At 36.3% G+C, this 17,892-nt stretch overlaps 1 protein-coding gene across 3 annotated transcripts in view; it reads left to right on the top strand.

Annotated features, from left to right (window-relative positions):
* The window catches only part of LOC122798067 (histone deacetylase 9-like), a 2,531,134-nt gene that overhangs the window by 2,467,995 nt on the left and 45,247 nt on the right, over positions 1–17,892 (top strand). For all 3 annotated transcript variants that reach the window (XM_044066719.1, XM_044066720.1, XM_044066721.1), the window contains one exon: positions 17,825–17,892. This exon is cut by the window's right edge and continues 67 nt beyond it. In XM_044066719.1, the coding sequence (XP_043922654.1) occupies positions 17,825–17,892 (68 nt within the window). The remainder of the gene's footprint in view (positions 1–17,824) is intronic.

Raw genomic sequence — 17,892 nt, 5'->3', positions numbered from 1 at the left:
GTTCTGTTCTACAGTCATCCTGGTCTAGTGAAGTAATGTTAGTCCTTTTTCTGTATTTTATTTATAAGTATATTTATAACCTGACATTTACTATGAATTAGGTCTGGAACGCATTAACTAATACAGTGAATGTGCTGTGTTTTAAGCCACATTCTGCTCTGTTTTGATCCTGGTGTAGTGAGCTAGGTTATACTTATATTTGTTTTTATTGATAACTGTAACATAATATCAGACAAGTGTTTGCTGGATCCATAGATGACATCAGTAATCTGGTCTCGGTATTGACAAATGTAGACTTCATCAATTGAAGCATGTATTTGTCAGTAAATAAACACTCACTGTGCTGTGTAGTGAAACAAATAGTGCAATGAACAGCATCAGCAGTTCAGAGTACCCCACCCTTTAGCGATGGATGAAATGCTTCACTAATGGTATGTTGTCTCAGGGGACATGGAAATGCTGGTGCAGGTAAAGTACAACAGCATAGTAGACCATGCAGTGAAACAGCATGTTTTGTGCTAGATGCAACAGAAGGGTATGCAACAAATCAGATAAAACCCTAGGAAGCAACAGGCATTAAATGTGCATTGCAGCACCATTGGTGATTGACAGTGTGCTGATATTGGGTACAGGAGAACTGGTAAATGCAGCTGCATATGTACAATAACACATATAAAAAAATATTTGCTTTCTGCTTTCTATTGGCAGTTTAGAGAAAAGCATCATTTTTGAAATATGTAGTGTTTGAATTTGTGTGACTCTCACACTAGTGTTTTAGTAGAAGCAATGACTGCCATATTGTACTTGGCTATGCGTCAGCGTAGGTTTGTACCCATCATGGCATTCAGTACCTCTGAATTGCTGAGATAATTTACTTAGGTCAGTGGAATGTGACTAGTAGGGCATCTTTACTGTGAGTTTATTTCCAAACTATCAAGCTATTACGATGTAAAGCAAATTAATGGGAAAACTCAAAATCTTTGCATAAAGGTAAGTGTTGTGAAATACGCTGAAACACTACTCATTTACATTAATCTGGATGACTCATTCTCTTTCTATTTAAAAACTAGCTGCCCTGACATTTGCAAGGAGCTCTGAAGCCTCATATGAGTGGGTGTAAAATCATGATTTACTGTGAAGTGCAAGCACTTTTCTTACCAGAAAATGTGTTTCCTATCAAGGCAGTGATTCAGTCTTTCTTTATGTGATTATAATGAATCAATACAGTTTCTGGTTATACCCTAGGCCACAGAAAAAAATGCTCCAATGAGGAGTTGTTACTTAACTTGTCCTTTTCTAATTTAGTTTGCATTGATAATTGGTTATAGCTTGACAGGAAAGTTTTTTTGACCCATCTGCTGTTTTCAAAGCTTCCATTCTCAGACAGTAAGAGTTATTGAATCGTACCATTAATTAGCCATTTAATTCTCATGAATACTTTAGAGGGATATGACATACAAAGCTCCTCATTTAGTTTTGAGGTACTCCTAATTTACATTTTGTATTGTGTATTTATTTAAGTATTTATTTATTTATTAAGCATGTATTTATTTCCACTTGAATAAGTTGCCCAAACTGTTACTTAAACCTGGGATTCAAAAATACCATGTGCTGTTAACCTTTGCGCTGGACTTCAGTAGTAGTAGTGCCCTTACACAAGAAAGAACAATAGAACTTCATTAAACTCTCTATTTATCCTTTTATTAACTGATCAAATTTCAAATTAAATTCCAAGAAATTGATATGGCTAGGCTTGTATAGGCCCTAGGGCCGATAGCCTAGCACCAACCTATGAACCTATAAATAGTCCACACAGACCCGTTTCTGTTTTGAGACTGGCCAAAGCAGAAATAAAGATATCTGAGATTCTATGTCAATTAGTTAAATGTCTGTCATTTGGAAAATACTAGCATCCAAAATAAGATGGCTAAAGCCAGAAAGCAAGGAAGTCAATTGTGTGTGTGTGTGTGTGTGTGTGTGTGTGTGTGTGTGTGTGTGTGTGTGTGTGTGTGTGTGTGTGTGTGTGTGTGTGTGTGTGTGTGTGTGTGTGTGTGTGTGTGTGTGTGTGTGTGTGTGCACGTACGTGTGTGCGTGTGTCAGACTGACTGTCACTGGAGGCTGGAACAAAGCCTTCACATTTATTTATTTATTTATTTATTTTACATCTGTTAACCGGCTAGAGTCCGGCTGAGCAAGTAGCCTGTTTTCAGCGGAGACCCTGAATGTCTCTACTCCTTAAGTTTTGTATAGCCATCCTATTATTTTTGCCAGTAGCAGATTTTCAGCTGACTGGTTGCCTATCTCATGTCAGATGATAATGAATCATATCAAATATTAGTCACAGCAGCGATGTTTGTTTATTAAAACAGAGCAATACTTCACTGGGATCAAGTTCTGTTTGCAGAACACTTTTAATCTCTGACTTTAAAGGTTAACATCCAGAGCACTATAACCTGCTTACACTCAACTTAGTTATCTGATCTAACTTTTAATGACTTCTCTTTTATTCTTTCTGAGTTAAATTGACATTTTGTTAGCAGTGATATATAATCCTTAATGCAGAGGACAAAATACGCTATTAAAGTAATGTGAAATTCACTGCAAGTTGGCTTTATCTTGCAATATTTTAAATAATCAATAAAATACCTCTAGTAAATTTGCTGAGGATATGTGATGTTGCTCTAAATAAGTGAGTAATGGACTTATCTTCCCTAACCCTGTCCTAGTTCACCTCCAGGTTGAACAAGGCATGTACTATGTAAATGTGAACGTTTCTAGTAGCTGAAGCTCATTCTGCAGGTTAACAAATTAGGGGGACAAAAACGGGGGAGTTAAGAGACTGAAAGGAAGAAAAACAAGTAAGAGGGTTAGAAATAAGGATGGAATAAAGGAATGAAGGGATGATGGTGGGAAGGAAGGAAGGATAATAAGTTGAAATGATATGAAGGTAGAGGGGTCTTTGATTAATAAAACTCAAATTGTATGACCTAAATTTCATTTTTGTTATAACTATGTACTTATTATGCATCCATATGCAGTCAGTCCTTTGCTGAACCATATATATTATTGAAGCAGGTAGACATGGCAACAAATTCTTTATGGGGAAGTTGGTATGTTCCAGTCAACCTGTTCTATGCACATTAGTTTGAAAATACTGTTATCCAACATTTTACTTGCTGTTTCATTCCATGCTTATCCACTAATACACTCAGATGAACACTGAAAGATACATACAGGATGGGCTGTGTTTTTCCAAGCTGTCAGCCCTGCTATGAGCAAAATTAGTAAACAAAGAAAAACACAAACCAAGAGGCCAGACTTCATAGTCTTCTTCTTCTTTTTTGGTGTGCTGTTCAAAAACACCACTCAAATAACTGTCCTGATGCATAGTGCATCACTAGAATGTATAAGGCAGGAAAGGAGTTGAAGAATTCAGAAAGAGATATAGTTGTACCTGTAGGATAAATAAATGGTGCACTCTGCATGAACTCCTTTGAAAATCTTTCTTGTTGTCTCAAAACTGTTTTTTGAAAGGAAGTCTCCAAAGAGGTGTGGAAGTTCCTCAAAAGGAGGCTGTGTTGAGTAGCATCTGGAGGACAAAAGTCTAAATTAAAGCAATGCTTAACATTGAGACTGCTGTCATGAGACGTGGCATTGTGAGTTATTTCACTGTTACATCTGTGAAAGTTAAATCACTTTTATCTTCTTATATATCTACACCTGCAAATATGTATTGGAGCAATTACACTTTTCTTGTTATTGCTGTAAATCCAGGAATATTTGAGATGCACTACATTGATGAATGTTTTTAAAAACATGACTACAAAATGCAGAATAATGTGTTATTACACCATGCATATTGTCCTGCATGGGAGAGATACTAATGTGCCCCACATGCTTTCAGTAGACCAGCCTGCTAATTGTGTGGTAGTGGTATAAACAAACCTGCTGGTGACTTCTGTGCACTCTAAAACATGCGCTAAACATTAGCCTTCCTTTTACACTAGGACTGCATTTCAAGTTGTTCTTCTAATGGGGAAACAGAGATTTTTGCATAATATGACTGCTCTCTAGATGGGTGCACAATTAGTATGTGTAGAACCAGTGTAGTGCAGCGAAGTGACAACAACATTTTCAACTATCGCTCCTTAACAACAACAATGATAATGTAGGTTCGGTGCTAAATGTGTATTGCGCATTAAAATGCAAGGGCATCACACTGATGTATTCTGCACGTCTGTTCTTTTATTCAAAACTGATGGGCTCAGAAACCTCAGTTGCATCTTACTCTGCCGTCTCAAGGAACCTTTCCATCACTACTCCATAGTTTTACCCTGTCAAAAATTTCCATCTCTACCAAAGTGTTTATTATCTGATCTCTTTCAAAAATATAAATACAAGCAACTGAAATCCTCTCAATTTTGTTCTCTTTGAGCTACTGAAAAAGCAGAAATGTTAAAATGCTTTAGCACATACCATCAACGCATACATCGTAATTACATATATATTGCTTCTCTTCTGGTTTCCTTATCTGTTCCCCTGAGCATTCACATGGTTTCTGTACCTGCCTTCATATATTTTTTAACCCCCCCCCCCACGAAAAAAATACTGACCTTCTTTGTTGTTTTATTTGGTGAAAAAAAATCACAGTAAGTCATTACAAATAATGCATCAGTATGAATATAACATCAAACAAAATACACAGTTTCTGATGGTATTTATATTCTAATACACTACATGTCACAATGTGAATATACTATCACATTACCTACAATAATATGTTAATACAGGGAGAAAAACTATTGACATTGTATACAGCAGATGATCTAAAGTATGGAAGTATCTAAACTGATTTGGCAGCTCTGGAAGACCAGTTATGGGGGAATGTACCACTCTGTGTATGGTATCCCTGGAATATCATCTTCTGTATTGAAATCCCACAAAATAATTTTCCATTAACTCAACCTAAACAAAACTAAACTACTCATCTTCCAACCCACCAAACATACTCAAAACAACTCTCACTCACTTTAACATCACAGCAGAAGACAACACCACTATATACCCAACTGAACACACCAAATTGCTAGGAGTGGAAATAGACAATAAACTAAAATTTGACATTCACATACCCATGACCATAAAAAAGTCCACAAAACTAGGAGCGTTATACAGAAATAAGCAACTTCTCACCAAAGCAGCAAAGATTTCAATAGCAAATTCCCACCTTATCTCCACCCTACTTTATGCCTCTCCAATATATACCAACCTAAGGCAATGCGATCTAAACAAGCTAGAGACCTGCTACAACAAAATCTCCAAATTCGCCACAGGGGCATCCTACCATAGTCACCACTGTCTCTCACTTGCTGAACTGGGCTGGCTTGAACTCCCTCACCTCCTTCAGTGGTATCAACTCTCACTCGCCCACAAACTAGTAAACCATCCACTAAATGTCCCATCCCTCCAGAATCTTCTCCAACCCTATTGCACCACCAGACCACTAAGATCCAGCAACAAAAATCACTTCCAGATCACTAAAGCCAATAACTCTGCTGGTGAAGCACTATTCTCTTGTACCATAGCCAAATTATGGAACTCTCTCCCACCCACAATTACCTCCGTACCATCATGCACCCACTTCAAAACTTTACTAAAAGCGCACCTAAAAACATGCTGGCTATGCCCTTGCAACTCTCACTCTAATATCACCCACTCATCCAACCACTACCTTTCTTTCCACTCCACTAACTACCTTGATTATAGCAAGCTCAGATGCTCATAAGCCTAGTACTTATTATACAGCAGGAACTTCTTATTGTAACATTTGTTAATGTCTGTTATGTACTTCACAGATAAAGATTCAAGTTGTCTACTGATGTACTATGTTCTTCATCTGTAAATATGTTGTAAGTAATTGCTATGTTAAATTGTTAATCGCTATGTAATCCAATGTAACTACTGTCTGTTTATTTTAACTATGGAGCTTTTCTCCCCGGGCCAGTCGGACACTCCCGGTCAACAAATGTAAATAAATAAATAAATAAATTAATTAATTAATTAACTCGCAATAGTGCAAGATGACAGCCATGTAACTGTTTTTATTTCCTTATCTTTGCAGGATGTTTGTCTTTTCTATTTTTCACATGGCTGTGAACGTGTATAGTTCTTTACTTCAATATCTTTCTGTTTATCCACCTGTGTATCTGTCTGTTTATAGACAGACAGAGCTCTTAACATGGGATGTGCAAAAGGACCTGGCACCCATGCAGGACATAGTTTGTCTTTGTCTGTGCCTACAGGTTTGAGCAATTTGTTGTATGACAAGTTTAAACCATCCAGTTAACTGCTAGCAAGCGTTGTGTTGACTTGTGAGGAAGTCGGGGATATGTAACAATCACATCTCTCATGGCATTAGCAATATGCTGTCAATGCAGAATTACAACATTAATTATCGGTATCAAAACATATATCAGCATGCTTTTCCTTATGTGTTAAAGGTGAGTACATCTTCATTCTCACACAGATTGTGGAAAAAAAGCATACATATGCATACTTGCCAGTAAATGATACTGATGGGAATATGTTTTGTAGATATTCTTTCTACTGTCACATCTTTTACAAACATGACCACTGGTTCACAGTTATGGTACTTTATTTCACATGCAATTCACAATGAATTATGCAGAGGTCAGAAGAACAGATGTGAATATTACTGCTCACTTGCTGAGTTATTCGATGACTATGAAACTCTACAAAGAGGGTTATGTTTTTCAACAACATCCTGTCTACAGTTTATTCACCTTCCCATCAAGCCAACACGGACAAGTGAAAATTCTCTCATAGAAGAGGACAGCTACAGAGCATTTTTCCAAGTTAATTGAAATTCCAGATCTGGCTAAAGAAAACGTGAAGGCATCAGCAATTTGCCTTGCAAGTGATTATATTTTCCTTAGAACAATGCCCCAGTGTGCAATATCATTCCAAGAGGTGGTCTATTATTTGAGCCCATGTGCTACAAGTGTTTAGAAAGTCAGCAGCGAATGTTGCTATGCTGTTACACCGGGTATTCTTTTTCTTGTGTATGGCTCCCAGAGGGAAAATATAAGGTGAGATGACTGTTTTCTTAGCAGTTCTCTGCTGCCTGTACCAAGAAAAGAACTAGGAAAGAGAAAATAAACAAGAAATAAATGGAGGAAGGGATCAGATATGTTCTAAGGTACTGAGAAGAACAGTTTGTTAAACAGATATGGTAATCAAGTTAGATTAAGACGTTTCTGTTTTGTTGCAGTAAGAATCTTATAACTAAATATAAACAGTTATGATTATTAGGTATCAGGGTTTGACTTATGCGATGACCTTGTGAGGTGATTGTTCATTCTTATTTTATACCTCCTGACAGTAGGAATGCCTCGGACTTTTTCCTGTTATGATTGATGCTATTTCTGTTTGTGTCTCATATATAGCATACCATACCAGATAGAAAGAAATCCTATGCTTGCCCATTGCTGATATAATAAATGAATGCCTCAGTTACTGAGGCTTGAGTCTGTTTAACTAATGTATACCCTACAATACATGTAATTTGCAAAATGCTCATCCCTGTGAATAAGTTTCTTTTGAAACAAACTGCTACAGTACAGTTGTAAGCAAATAATCTGAGCAACAGCAATGTTGTGTGTCTGTACAGTAGAGTAGAAGTAGGCCCTATAAATTCCTGAAGTGAAAGAAAGAACAATACATAAATAAATAACTGGGTAAATTTCTGAAGAAAAGCCTGGTTAAGGGACTAGTTCAGAATCATACAGTAAGTAAATGAAGCTGTGATAATCAAGCCCAGGGCTTCCCCAAGATATAGATATAGCAGTACATGATCTTAAACCCCTGTACCACACTGCCAAACCAATGTGAGATAAAGTCAATGGCAGCAATACAAAAAATATATGACTTAAACACATAAATCTAGAAGCCATCACTGAACAGAGCTATGTGGCTAAACACGATTAGGAGTGTAAAAGTGCAGCCTGAGTACAGTCCACCAAAGAAAAAAACGAGTCAGCAAACCTCCTGTCTCAGAATGAGATAAATGCACCAGCACGACACTATAGCACAGTTCACAAAAAGTTTTAATCCAAAACTGAAATAGTACACGTGTAGTTAAGCGCTTTCATCCACTAAGGACTTCTTCAGAACACTTGTTACAACACTACTACTCCATTAAATACATTAAAATTGCATCACATGTCATTACGTCATTGAAGATTTAAAGTGCAAATGCCTAAAATACTTGTAAATTGCATAAAAATTGCATAAAAGTTACATGAAAATTACATAAAGATTACAAAAAAAATACAAAAAGAATATCAGTGCATGTAAAGTGCCAGTGCATAAAAAGCTTCCATTGATGTAAAACTGGGGCATAATACTTTTACTTCAAATGTATATGTAAAACAGTCCCAGTACGATTAGGAGTGTCAAGTGCTGATGATCATTAATGTGATAAAGATGCTGAATGAAATCCTTATTAAAACTACTTCATAGCATTGTTTTCCCCATACAGATTCTTTTACACCTGTTCCTAGGTTGAGCAAGTGAATGATGAGTGTATGATTGTAATTGTGTGTGAATGTGTGTGTGTGTGTGTGTGTGTGTGTGTGTGTGTGTGTGTGTGTGTGTGTGTGTGTGTGTGTGTGTGTGTGTGTGTGTGTGTGTGTGTGTGTGTGTGTGTGTGTGTGTGTGTGTGTGTGTGTGTGTGTGTGCTTGTGTGTGTGTGTGTCTGTGTGTGTGTGTGTGTGTGTGTGTGTGTGTGTGTGTGTGTGTGTGCATGTTTGTATGTGTGTGCATGTTAGTGTGTGTGTGTATTTGTGTGTGTGTGTGTGTGTGTGTGTGTATTTGTGTGTGTATGTGTGTGTGTGTGTGTGTGTGTGTGCCTGTGTGTGTGTGTGTTTGTGCGTTTGTGTGTGTGTTTGTGTCTGTGCATGTATGTCTCTGTGTGTGTGTGTCTGTCTATGTGTATGTGTGTGTGTGTGTGTGTGTGTGTGTGTGTGTGGGTGTGCGTGGGTGTGTGTGCATGTGTGAGCTTGTGTGTGTGCGTGTGTGTGTGTGTGTGTGTGTGTGTGTGTGTGTGTGTGTGTGTGTGTGTGTGTGTAGACAGACACAAATGGATATATATATGGTACTCTTCCTGGGCTAGTTATCTTTAAGCTATTTCTTCAACAGAGAAGCACGAACAGAAAATGTGACATACCTGTATCGCAAAATCTTTAGATAGTACAGATAGGTCATTTGCTAACCTACAGTCTAAATTGGGATGTGGTCACTACTTTCCTGCAGTTGATCTGAGAAAGCATGCTTTCAAAATTGTAGGAGATGGCAAAGAAAATTTTGTGCAGGTAAGGCATGTGTGCTAATTTCAATCACATCTGCCAACTCTTTTTATATTTCTATTTCATAGATGGCTTAAAACAGTTGGTACACATGATGAGAGAGAAATGGCAGTGTAAAACTATGAGATGAATCCTGGGAGAAAATTGTAACAAATCATTTGATCTCTTTTGTCCTAAGCGTATGGTGCTCTTTGTAAAGGAATCTAACAGTATACTTACCAGATCAGTACATTTTGTGTAAAAACATTTGAAAAACTGTTGGAGCAAGAGACAGATAGGAGACAGCATTACAGGCAAGATTTCACTCATTTTCTCTGTTAGACTTTGCAGGGCATCCAAGAAGTCTTATTATGATACACTTGAAAACACCTGCACTGATGTAAAACTCAGATGCATTTGGTGTAGTTCCCACACTCAGGCTGTTTTTTTTACATGTCTGTTTCTAAATGAACATATAAAAAACAGCCTAATTGTGGGAATTCTGCTCTTTGGTTTAGAGACAATATCAGTAGTCGACATGAGTCAGGGTACATGTTTGGTCTGTTACAATATGTACTGACACTAATGTATGAACTTTGGAAGTTGTCCCAATTCCAGGACTGGTCCCATGTTTACCAGATTCATCAAATTATTTTAGTATCTCCTCAGCTACAAGTTATTACTCCCACACCATGATAATATCTCACTGGTACTCCTTTCAAAATGGTTGCCTTTAAAGTTTTACAGCTTTGCATCCGTTTGTGTTATCTTTAATTCACTGTAGCTTTTAGGAGTCTGCTAATTCCCTTTTTCACTGATGTCATAGGGAATAGTTCATTGTCAGGCATTAGCTGTAACATTAGGTCAACTATCGGTGCACCTTTTGGTATGAAAGGCATTCTTCAAACTGCCAGGTAAGGGGTTACACTAGATTCCATGCTTAAAATGGCACACTGTGCTGTGTAAAATAAATGATTCCAGAAGCAAGCACCAATTATTATGTGCAGCAGTTTGAAAATATCAGATAAAATCCTGTTTTATCCAGTGTATGATACACTGTATTTAAATAAATAATAATATGATGTGGATGTGTGGCACTTGTTTATTTAAGGTGAACATTATTTATTTATTTTATTTTATTTATTTGCAGTTTGTCATTACAGGGCTATAGGCTATGTGACACACTGATGAAGTAAGACTGAATTCCCCAAGTTGATTACTGAACCTGTAGTTGTTTCCTAGGTGTAAAACTAGGTCCAAACTTTGGAGAAAACTGATTTCTGTGCAGAATACATTCATTAAACATGCATGAGATGACAGGCAGCTCACCTAAGAAAATATGGCATTCCTGATTTATGAATGCATAAGCTATCAAAACAAAGTATCACGCCAATGGATACAGGACCAAAGTACCCATCCTTATAGCCAGTGCTAGTGCCTGCCAGTTTACTGGGGAACTTGTTTCACTATGGCCATGTACTACTATGACTGACTACCACAGTGACCCTCCAACAGATTGTACTGACATCCTAAGGGCAGATTGTATTATATGTTTGTTTCTTCTGCCAATACTTAAACACCATAGTATCACTATAAGTAACTAATATAAATACTGTGCATAATAAGGCACAACATTTATAACTACTGTCTAGATCATAGAAACCCTTCAACAGATTGTACTAATATCCAAAGGCCAGCTTCTATAGCATGTACTATATGTATATATATATATATATATATATATATATATATATATATATATATATATATAGGTCTACTTTGAAACATCAAAAACCCATAACATCTAATTTCATAACATTGAGACCAGAACATCTAAAACCCAAAACATCTAAAACCCATAACATCAAATTTCATAACATCTAACACTACAAATCACATGAAAATAACATCCCCTCCACATATAACAACATATAATGACACCAAACTACCAAACACACTTTGTACTATGTTTCTACAGGGAAGCAAGCCCCCTTGCACACCCCCCCATAAATTAAATATACCAACTCCAAAATCATACTACAGTGGGAAAAAGTAAATTTTCTAACCCCACTGTATCAAGCCTCCCTGCAGAAAGGTAGTAAAAAGTGTGATTGCTAGTTTGGTGTCATTATATGTCGTTATATGTGGAGGGTATGTTATTTTCATGTGATTTGTACTGTTAGATGTTATGAAATTCAATGTTATGGGTTTTAGATGTTCTGGTCTCAACATTATGAAATTTGATGTTAAGGGGGTTTAGATGCTTTGAAGGGGGCATATATATATATATATATATATATATATATATATATATATATATATATATATATATATATATATATATATATATATATATATGGGTCTATATTAGATCACGAACGCTTAAAAAAGCGAACGGTGATTAATCGTCCCTATGTAAGTGAAAGCTTACAATTTTTAACTGTCAGAACAGCGATTTTTTTTTTCTAGGGAAAAAAAATCACTGTTCCAACAAAAAAAAAAATAAAATAAAACACTTTCAACATTACATTAAGTGGGGGGCTTCAGAGACCGCACTACAGTGCCGAAAATGGCAAAGTAATGAAGTGGCCAAGTGAATTCTTTCCCAGGGAAAGAATTCGCTTAAAAGCCGCTTCGATATTTTGCCGTTTCAAGCTTTTGAGTTCGACCAAGACGCATTTGAAAGAATGTATCTTCGGTCTTCTAATAGGGAACCTATATATATATATATATATATATATATATATATATATATATATATATATATATATATAAAATTGTTTTTATTGCCAACATTTAAATGTAGATTTGTGTGACTTTGCACATGTATCTGTAGCAACTTCTTTCTGTATATTGTTGATTTTGTACTGCTGTGTATCTGTAACAAAATTAAACAAAAATAGCAAAAGGTCCAACTGTCCAAAGAGTGGTTTAATAAGACAAATAAATAACACACAAAGCTTTCAAGTCACTTAGGACTCTTCGTCAGTGTTACAAATAAAATAAAACCACTCCATATTTAAACTAAATCCAGGCAATCACATCAAATAACCATCACATGACCAATTAAGATATAAAAAGCAAAACAGAAAAATAGAACATTAAATACATACTTTATATATAAAAACATACTTTATTTATAAAAAACATATGTTATATATAAAAAATTCAAGTGACAAACATTTGTTTCTCTTTTAAAAGGGCTTTAATACTATTTTTAACATTTAAACCAGGGAGTCTATCTGCTCTAAAATAATTAATCCACTTATACTCTATTTTAAATCTTCTCCACGCTTATTTACTAATACCTTTTGCAGAACTCTAAACTTAAAAGCATGATCATTTCCAAATAATAATAATAATACATGTTTTTCTAACGCATTGGTCTTAACCTTCCTTCCTATTTCTGAAGTATGGGAAGCCACACTGAAAATGGCTTTCAGCTCAGTTGGACATTTACCCGGCAACAAATGTAAATAAATAACTAAATATAACCCCCTACAGCTAATAACAAAACTACCCTCCCCTGTTATAATTGGTCACCTTCAGATGATTGAACTTTTAAAAGTTCGACTTTCATATGGCCAAGACCATATGAACAAACTTTTAAAAGCTCGACCGATCTGAATGGAGATCTCCAAACAGTGCGGAATGGGAAGATTTCTCATTACCACAATGTAGTGCGATCTCGGAGTTGGTATAGTTAAGTAGCAGGGTGTGTGTGGGGCGCAGCCCCCCATGTGAGGGGTGTAGGGGGGCTTGTCCCCCTGCTAAACAGAGTTAGTTTTTTTTTTTGTGTGTGTGTGTGTGTGTGTGTTATGGTGTTTAGTTTACATGGTCAATGTTTCAAATGTTCAATCATATGGTCTCGGCCATATGAAAGTCGAACATTTGAGTTGTCAGTCATGTAAAGTAGACCCATTATAATTGTTCCATCTGTAAATAGATTAATCAAAATGTTGAATTTATACACCCTATTTCTAAAGAAATTTTTCATTTTAGGACTTTTGCAACATGTTACAGATAATGAAGTCTATCTTGCTAACTGTGAAAAATGTGCATGTTTCTATGCGGGAAAAAGTAATCAGAAATTGAAAGATCGTATAGCTTCCCATACTTCAGAAATTAGATGGAAGGCTGAGACCAATGCGTTAGCAAAACATGTATTATTATTTGGAAATGATCATGCTTTTAAGTTTAGAATTCTGCAAAAGGTATTATTAAATAAGTGTGGAGAAGATTTAATTAACAAGACAGAGCTTATAGAGTATAAGTGGATTAATTATTTTAGAGCAGATAGACTCCATGGTTTAAATGTTAAAAATAGTATTAAACCCCTTTTAAAAGAGAAACAAATGTTTGTCACTTGAATTTTTATATACAATGTATGTTTTTATACATAAAGTATGTTTTTATATATAAAGTATGTATCTCATGTTCTATTTTACTTTCTTAATCGGTCATGTGATTGATATTTGATGTGATAGGCTAGATTTAGTTTAAATATGGAGTGGGTTTATTTTATTTGTAACACTGATGAAGAGTCCTGAGTGGCTTGAAAGCTTTGTGTGTATTTTATTCGTCTTATTAAACCATTCTTTGGACTGTTGGACCTATTGCTATTTTTGTTTAATTTTATTTTGGATTGCTTTTGGGTCCATTTGGCTGTCTCACTGCCTATCTTTGTGTATCTGTAACAACTTATTTTTTTATATATTATTGATCTTGTAGTATTGGAGCTTTTCCCCCTGGGCTTCTGCTGAAAACGGGTTCTCCTGACCCAGACGGATGATCCCGGTAAACAAATGTCAAAAAAAAATAAATAAATCTACATTTTGGACAGTTGTATTTGCCTTATACTCAGGACGTTCTAGAGTCTTAAGTGCTGGAGATATCTTGCAGACACATTCTTCTGAAATAATTTCTACAGATAAATTTAACAGACCCAGTATGTTTTCCATTTCAGCCCTGAGATTTAGAAAAGCTTACTATACAGTAGAAGCCTTAATTCTAAAGGTTTCTTCAGTGTGGTAAGCCTGAGCAATTCATGATCCATTCTCCTTATGAACCTATAAGTGGGCACTAGCCAAAACACAGAGACCAGTCTCACTAGGGAAGCCTCATGAAAATGTGGCAAATAAGGCATGTTCTCTCCCCCAGAAATGATGGCAGTCTAGAATAATGTGCTGTTTTGGATGTGAGAAGGAAAAAAGTATAGGCCATATTTGATGATGTTGTAAACTAATTTAATCCTGTTGAATAGATTGTGGCCTAAAACATGTCTATGGTTAAGTATCTCAGAAATGTGTGTGTGTGTGTGTGTGTGTGTGTGTGTGTGTGTGTGTGTGTGTGTGTGTGTGTGTGTGTGTATGTGTCTGTGTGTCTGGTGGAAGGTGTTTGTCCAACCTCAATGCATGGTCAGGGAGAGTGAAACATAGTGAAAGGTGCCTGTGTACCCAGATATACGATCAAGTAGGGAGAACATGGTCAGATCTGATGATGTAAAGTCCAGGTCATAGACATAGTATTTGGCTGCTAAAGTGGTGTTTCTCAGATGGGTGGGATAACAGGTCCAGCAAATGGTTAAATAACTATTCCCAAGTTCTGCGATGAATATGTCATGTAGTTGGTTCAAACAGTGAAGTATCGAGACCTCCTTTGCAGTTTGACCTGACAGAAACAGAAAGAGATTGTGCAGGCATTTTCACTTTGTGGAAATCACAGTTCTTAGTTGAGGAAGGCATAACACATGTGTACAAGGCTGGTACCAGCCAGCTAGATGGCTGTCTGATTGTATCAAAAAAGTTGTCAGAAAGAAATATGGCTGTATGTATCACAGTGGTGGTATTTGTTGCAGAGTTCACCTCCAGAACATACTACTGTTTGTGATGCATGTAGTGGAGACATGTGACCCAATAAATACTTCTTATAAATAAATGCTGAAATTATTGATAGCTAATTCTCAAAATAAATGTTTATTCTATCATCTTTGGACAGCGCAGTGGTGAAGCGGTAGCATTGTTGCCTCCCAGCAACAATTTCTCTGGTTCGATTCTCGGCTGGGGTTCCTTCTGTGTGGAGTCTGCATGTCCTCCCTGTGTTTGTGTGGGTTTCTTCTGGGTTCTCTGGTTTCCTCCCACATTACAAAGACATGCATCTAGAGTGTTTCTCCCTGGGCCTTCGCTGAAAATTGGCTTTGTTTCAAGTCGGAATTTCCCAATTAACAAATGTTAAATAAAAAAAAAAATCTTGTTGCAAGTTTTGTGGAGTACATTGCAATGTTGTATCCTGTTGTTTCCTTGGTAGAATTGTAATCTCTACCACAAGCAAAAGACCTCTCTGCAAAGCAGGCGTTAGTTGTCAATTCTTCTTTTGCACAATTGTCTTTTTTACTGCAGGCAGAGCATCAATCAGTGCCAGATGACTCAATTTAGGTGTCTGTCTCTGGAAAAGGAGAGGCATAGGACAGGCAGAAAGAGAGGTGCTTACAGAAATATTACAAAAGGATCATGGAAAAGAGAACATTCAAAGCAGATTAATACTATAGCAACTATGATGAGGTAAAAGTTTTGCTCTGGATTCATTAAATTACTTTATTAAAAACATTGCAAAATCTATACTGAGAAAAATCAAAAACAACATTACAGCGGACACTTTAAAGGCAGTTACATACAGACTAGTAATGAGAGGTAGTTTATTAACTATTTTAGCTAGAAGGGACGTTAAGCAGGCAGGAAGATTTCTTTTGTACAAATGTCTTTATAAGTATTTACCTAATTGGTCATGTGGAAAGAATTACATGCTTTCTACTGAAGGGGTCAAACTTGCTACGGCTGTAAATGTTCAAGATTTATTTTGCTGACAGAATGTTTACCGATACTCCTTCAGTAAAACACACTAATGCTGATATATGAAAGTGGAAACACTGCTTACCTAGTAATATGTTAAATCTTGTTTCAGGCACTTTATTACCTGACCAAATTAGTCCAATCTAATAACTACAATTATTATTTTTTGTTAGTAATGTAATTTTGTGGTAGACATGGTTTCGCGAATAAACTGTAAATGATCTTTTACAAACAAAATCACTCTGATAAAGCTATAACTGTGGCAAGAATACATTTAAATATTATTTTAAGTGTTCTGGCCCCACACTGTAGAAGGAACTGCATTTTCTATGTGTGCAAATCACTTTCTGATACTAGAATATTGGATCGTAGTTCACTTAACCAAGAAAGCACATATGCCCACACACACGCACATGCTTACATGCACGTGCACACAAACAAACACACACACACATGCACGCACGCACGCACGCACGCACACACACACATACACACATCTCATGAGAATTGGAGTGTAACAGTCTCTGCCTTGCTATACCTATATACCTTCCTTTAACATGGCTACATTTTTCAAGAATTATTATAAATCTGAGAATGTCTGCTTGTGTGAATGCTCCTACTAAAATGGTAAACCCTTGATATAGCTGCATTACAGTTCAATAGAGAATCTGAACTGTTTGCAAATGTCAACTTGTATTTGCACACTGCATTCACCTAGAATTTTTTAAAGGTAAATTACTCAAACTAAAAACTTCCTGTTCTGCCATCTGCTGTCCAGATTCAAACACTACATGTAAATAAACGTAATCATTATTTCAAAGCAGATTGCAAAAACCTGGGACTACCAAGCAGTGATCACAAACTGCAGCACATCTCTCCTTGAAATGGATAACCAGAAACCATCTATTCCATCTTTAGATCTTAACAGATGGAAGTAAAAACTTTTCATTAGCTCACATAAGACTGTCATTCAATGTCTTCCTTAAAAAGAGTTATTTAATAACTTCAGGTGGTTGTCTCTTAATTTTGATGGACCTAGGTGTAGATACTAGCCACAGATGTAAGCAGCAATCACATTCCTTTAAAACTATGTGGTTAAAAAGACAGACTGAACATGAGTTCATTAATAAATTCAGTTTTTGCTGAGCATTTCCCTAAGCAATAAATATTAAGATGCATAATGATGCGCACTTGCTGATGGCAATGAATATGCTTCCAGTACATCATTCAATCAGACTACTTGGTTGGGTCTTCTGTAGTCACATAGGCTCACCTTCTGCCATCACTAGAACTAAATGCAAATTAACTGCTGCAGTCAACTAACACACACTCATGTTTGTTTGAATAGTGCAGTTGTTTTCTGTTTTATGAATTAGGAGCTCTGTGGCCCCTTAGAGCATAGCTACACTGCTCCTGCTTTGCTTTTATATTTTTATATTTTTGTCATCAGTCCACAGAACCATCAGGCCTTTGGATTTTTTTTCCCTTTGGTTAATCTTGCAGTTTGGTTATAATGAAATAATATGTGCTCATTGTTTTTTGTTTTGGTTTGCATTTATAATATTTTTGGTTCTTCTCTTTAACCAGGTTTTTGCTATATTTGTCTTACAGCCTTGTCCACAACGTCTTATATCTCATCAAGGACTGCTTCCTCATGAAGAGTCACTGAACCTGTTGAG

Source organism: Protopterus annectens, chromosome 3.part1 (genome assembly GCF_019279795.1).
Source record: "Protopterus annectens isolate FY-2018-M chromosome 3.part1, PAN1.0, whole genome shotgun sequence".
In the NCBI taxonomy this organism is placed as follows: domain Eukaryota; kingdom Metazoa; phylum Chordata; order Ceratodontiformes; family Protopteridae; genus Protopterus; species Protopterus annectens.
The sequence above is the reverse complement of the archived record's forward strand: the minus strand, read 5'-3'. Positions and strand labels throughout refer to the sequence as shown.